Source organism: Ostrinia furnacalis, unplaced genomic scaffold (genome assembly GCF_004193835.3).
Source record: "Ostrinia furnacalis isolate ACB-3 unplaced genomic scaffold, ASM419383v2 OfSCF4280, whole genome shotgun sequence".
Taxonomy (NCBI): domain Eukaryota; kingdom Metazoa; phylum Arthropoda; class Insecta; order Lepidoptera; family Crambidae; genus Ostrinia; species Ostrinia furnacalis.
In genome coordinates this window covers 1-5,679 of record NW_021134519.1, presented here as the reverse complement: position 1 = coordinate 5,679, position 5,679 = coordinate 1, and the positions used below count along the sequence as shown (strand labels likewise).

The following is a 5,679-nucleotide window of genomic DNA, read 5'->3' as shown; positions in this document are numbered from 1 at the left end:
AAAAACTTACTCGCAGGGTTACTTATAAATTTCAAAATAAGTTAAAATAAAAACTTTAGTATATCCGAGATCCGAGAGTAAAAATCAATGTAACCCTGTCATTTTGGTAACTGAGTGAAACGGTACCCACCCGCAACGAAAACCATATGTAGGCGGAATGAGTACCAACTACCAAAGAATATTCAAGTTAAATCTACTCTTCCGCTAGTCGAAATAGCACATGTTAGATATAAATATACTGGTCATCACAAAAATCGGCCCACCTACGTTTTACAGGAAAACTCATTTCTACTGACACAATCATGGTGCCCCAACAATATTGGTGTTATTTAAAAGCCCAATAAATATCCATAAAGAAAACACATTTAATTTCTTAATAAACGATTAACATATTGAAACTAACAATAAATGTGACTTGAAAAAAGACCTAACTTTGGGCTCACCTCTGGGATCAATTAGACCAATTTTTATGGTTATAAAACCAAATAATGATCTCACGTGTCCTCTTTAACAGATGGATAGCGATTAATCCCAACTTAACAGTATTAAAACCATAAAAGTTGGCACAAGCCTAACTACCTATTTTTTGAAGAAGTGACTCTGGATCTGGGTAAAAACCTTTCTTTTAATGAAATGAACTTTAGAACTAGGCTTTCAAATGGTGCCACCATTTGTGAGAAGTGGAAATGCATACGTTTGAAAGTCCTTGTCGCGGGAGGGTCGATTTTTGTAATGACCAGTGTACATCTACGGTAACTATTCATAAAAATAAAACGAAAAACCTTATAAACCGCAGATTCCTGTGAGATTCCTTCAGCAGTTTTCAGATCTTAATGATACGCTTTAGTCATCTTTTTCTTCGACCGCCGACAGGAACAATTTTTGGCATGTGTGTGTGAATTTTGCTGAAATGAAAAAAAGGTTGTATCAATAGGCAATCTATGATTGCAATAATATCAATAAATTGTATGTCACAGAATATTCATAAAGAAGGTTGATTCGGGACTCCCTTGCTTTGCAATTCGGCGCCCATTCACATTCACTCTTTTACTAATTTGATAGTCACTCATGCATTAGGCTCTCACTCACTAGCATGACATTCATTCCTTTTTGAGTGTTCATTCATTCTCGCGATTAGGATTTCACTCGCAGTTCAACATTCATTCTTTCTGCACTCAATCACTTGTACTTGACTCATTCGATCGGCTTCACTTTTCTATTCATAACTCACTTTTTCATTTGTTCATCATTCGCACGGGACATTCGGACGACACTCACTCAACTTAATATCATCACTCTCAAATGTGCGAGTTTACATTAAAGAACCGCATCAATATCCCTGTGTATACTTATACATAGGGACAGCGAAAAGCGACTATGTAGTGATACCATAGAGATATAGAGAGATGCCAACTAATGCGCTGAGTTCGAAACTCAGTGACGCAATTGAAATTCACACAAAGAAATCAAAATATGTGTTCATTATCCACTGCGGTATCAGTACTCAACGTTCGAATAATCTTTAGTACTACGCAAGCAATGTAAACTGTCTACATTATGACGTCACTGCTGTCATCATTGCTTTCACGAGCAATGTGTTCTGTTTTTGGGCATATTGCTGCGACACCGGCCCAGCCCCCTTGTCACATCTACCTTTAGTTTCTGTGATCTATGAGTGATACCAGCAGGGCTAAGATGCGCTCCGTGATAAACTGCTATCGCGGCGTTATATCGATTTTGACGTCACTATATCGTTTTATCTACCGGCGCTAACATGGCACCCCGAAAATTATCATGTCATCTGTCAAAATGTGATAGTGATAGATTTGTTTTTTTTTTGTGATAAACCTGGCAAGCCCTAACATGAAGCGCTAACTATATCATATTTTGACATCACGATAGGATAGGATGTGCTGTTTTTATCGTCCTCGATCCTTGCCCACGATAGCAAGACGATAGGAGATTAACTTTTTTGCAAGCTACTTTAACTCTATTTATTTATCATTTATAATGGTAAATGACATTTTACGACTTATTTGAGGCTAGTAAAATTCAAAGAAAGGAATCTAGCACCTTTGTGATACTTTNCTTTAGAATGAAATAATCACTCATAATCCCACACTTCTTCATCCACTGTCTGAAAAAAGAAAGAATATTATTTAAACACAATTATAAATATTACAATTACATAAACAGTTCATAAATAGAAACATTTACTTAATCCTATTTGTATTTTAAGTTTACATACAAAATATTGATCACAGTATTATTACACGGTGAAAGAACTATGTGAAATAAATATAGGAAAGAAGGTGAAAGCTTATTTGTAGGAATAAAGATATTTTTCCTTTTCTCCGGTGCTGTTACTTATGAAAATCAAGATCTGCGGAGTATAGCTAATATTTTAGACTTTAGGTACTTACTTTGCTACTTATGAGTGTAACTTTATTTCTCAAATCTCAATAAACTTTCTGACTGCTTCATGTAAGTTGAATAATTACTGTAAACCTCGCATTATGGGGTAGGTAGTGGAGTTCGGTTATTCTGTTAATTTTGAAGACTTCATTCTTTAATACTGTCGGTATGATTAGGAATTCTTCATTGTTTTTCATTAACTTGGTTATCTCTTCGTTTGATATTTTCCGTACTTTAGAAATATTAAAAATAAGACTGGAAACATAAAAATACAATTTTAAAAACACAAACAAATACAATCAAGCAGTCATGTAATGTCAACAAATTGACATAACTTTTTTTTAATGACGTTCTCACTGCTTTATGATATGTGTTTTTAGCCGAAATAGTAGCAGAAATGAACGAGATTGAACGAATGAGCTAAAATATTTCAAGGTTGGCCAACATAATAACGCAATTTTTTCTTAATATGGCAACAATTCGGTTATCACGCGATAGCGGTCGATAGACTTTTCTATCGATGGTTCCATGTTAGGGAAAATGATAAAATTATCTACGTGATCGAAAATTGTCTTATCCTATCATGTCATTGTCGATGCGCGCATCTTAGGCCTACAGGCCTGTTCATCTCCACGAGTTTACATCGAAAACAAAACACGCACGATGGCCCTTTATAGGATTACTATTCGACAAGGCCTCACATACGAGCGAACATTGACTCACACACGCGTATTCTTGTGTATGATGGAAAAAAATAAAGAAAATTGTGTACTAAATACTGTGCAGTATTTAACTGCCTAAATAATAATAAAAACACAGAATGTACTTTTTTAAGTTGCCTCAAGACACTGAGAGGTAGATAAGTAGTTAATATTATTTTTGATAATTCATGCTAAATCATGCATTTCCTCCGCCATTTTCCGCAGTTTGGCACCTCACGTCACATCATTTTACCGAAGTCAGCCCTATGCTTCGGCGCAGTGCCGATCACTGACGTTTGTCAACAAAACGGTGCTTGACTCTTGAGACAGGCTAAATTACACCATATTGTTAATGACATTGAGCATACATTTTTTTAATACCTTCGCGAAGTAAAACTTCTGTACGTAGTACTGTGGTGATACTCACTGGACAGGTCGCGCACGACGCGCGGTTTGGCGCGCACAAACGCCCAGTAGACGGGCACGCCAGCGAAGGTGATGAGCGCGCCCGCCACCACCGCTACTGGCTCGCTCAGAATGGGCACCACCATCAGGATCGTCGACACCACCACGAACGTCACCGGGATCCACGTCTGGACCTGGAGTTGGAGGATAATTATATACTTACGAGCAAAATTATGGAATCACCCGCTTTTGTATTTTGTACCGAGCGGTCTTAAAAACTGAATGATTATATGTATGTATCTATGGTATCAATTTAAAGTTTATAAAATTATATTTAAAATTGTACTACTTTTATTTGTCTTATATTAATCATTTAGTTTTTGTGATCGCTCGAAACAAATAGGGTGAGGTAGGTGAGGTAGGTAGGTCCATATTTTTGCTCGTGAGTGTAGTAAAAAGAAAAGAAGCAGTAAATTAAAACAGGCCTTAGGAAATAGAGGATATGGATACAAAGAGAGATCTGATGAAATCCAAATGTCTGGGGAAATAGAGTTTTAACCACCTCTGTCGTCTAGTGCCTATGGCCGGTCTGTTCAAGTGGCAAAAACCGGCTCATCAAAAATACTGGTTTTAAGAGAATTTTATGGAAGTGGCACATTCAATGGTGGAAAGTTTTACAGCATTTAAGGATGTGTGTATGAATGTTGGTACCTTAATAGGCGGCGGCAGCACGGCGCTGCAGGTGAGCGTAGTAAAGGTTGGGCAAAGCGTGTACAGGCGTGGGCAAATTGCTCGCGGTATTAGCGCTCCTGCACACGACGCCGCCACCGCGCCGCCGCCGCGCCGTCGCCACACCCCTACACTGTTCATACGCGCCGAGTAAAGCCCGCCGCTGCGCCGCCACCGCGCTGTCAAAGCATAATTTCGCCTGCGGCGCGGCGGCGCGTATAAACAGTGCGAAGGCGCAGCGGCGGCGTCGTGTGCAGGAGCGCTTAAACTGGGTATGTATGTCCATACCTTGACAGGCCTGGACAAAATGCTGCCAATATCATTATAGGCATATGTGTCTGTCTGTGTATCTTTCTGTGGGTCAGACAATACCTTAATAGGGCGCGGCAGGTCGGGCTTCTTGTACCGCAGCCACAGCACGGCGCTGCAACTCAGCGTGGTGAAGAAAGACTCCACTACGGTGCAGTACGTGATCAGCGTCGTCAGGTTGTCGGGGATCAGCATCACTAGCGAGACCAGCATCTGAAACCATACACTATTTGACACCATTCCCCAATAATTCGAAATCACAACTTTTCTAAAAATACACTTCATATTGGTCTTTAAGAGTAGGCGCACACCGTTGATTTTTCGTCGGCCGATAGTTTAGTCGGGCAGTTGATCAGTATGGGCATGTATGGGAGTGCGCACACTACGCCGATTCGATTTGGCCGATTCTTCATACAATTTAAAATCGGGCACAACTATCGGACAAGTAATAATAATAAAAATAAACTTTTTTAAAAACAAGCTTTTATTCTGAATTTCGAAAGCTTGTATCGCGCATGGAATTTATTCCTCTTTTTATCTGTTTGCGCTACAAGCTTTCGAAATTCAGAATAAAAGCTTGTTTTTAAAAAAGTTTATTTTTATTATTATTTTATTTCACACTTTTTAGTTATATCTTAATCTCAGGACCCTGGATATTATTTAACACTAAAGTGCTCGAAAAGACAAATCCAACGAACTCAAACTCTATGAGTTTCCGCCGTTTTGTTTAGGAGTTCCTATGGCCACCTCCCGACTCCATCATCAGACCAGCTCAATGGTACCATAATATTGCATTGTCATCGTACTTACATAAGTATACCAAATTTCAGCTCAATCGGTTGAGGAGAACTGGTCTTAAATTCAGTTGCAAGATTTGTCCCACACATACTAACAAGTGAAGTCAATATAAAGCTTGTAATAAAAATCAACGGTGTGCGCCTACTCTAAACCTTAATTTATTTTAAATTACCTGTAAATTAAGAGCGTTTACGTCTAGCGTGGCATGTCAAGTTTAGGTAATTTCGATGCTAGTTTTATTCACACTAAAATAATTATGACTGTGTGCGTGTTCTCACGCTCTATAGTCAAACCAAAATACTTTGATCCACCATCGTAAAAC

At 38.6% G+C, this 5,679-nt stretch overlaps 1 protein-coding gene and 1 long non-coding RNA gene across 2 annotated transcripts; both read right to left on the bottom strand.

Annotated features, from left to right (window-relative positions):
- Window positions 1–608: 608 nt before the first annotated feature.
- Window positions 609–4,772, bottom strand: LOC114359280 (cystine/glutamate transporter-like; the record flags this gene model as incomplete). The annotated part of the gene is made up of 3 exons (XM_028313597.1): window positions 609–905; window positions 3,544–3,715; window positions 4,623–4,772. Coding segments are annotated over 3 exons (384 nt in total), but the record flags the coding sequence as incomplete, so codon positions are not given.
- Window positions 2,099–2,748, bottom strand: LOC114359281 (uncharacterized). The gene is made up of 2 exons (XR_003656420.1): window positions 2,424–2,748; window positions 2,099–2,137 (listed from the first exon to the last, which is right to left on the bottom strand). It is a non-coding gene; the product is annotated as an uncharacterized LOC114359281 (long non-coding RNA).
- Window positions 4,773–5,679: the final 907 nt, after the last annotated feature.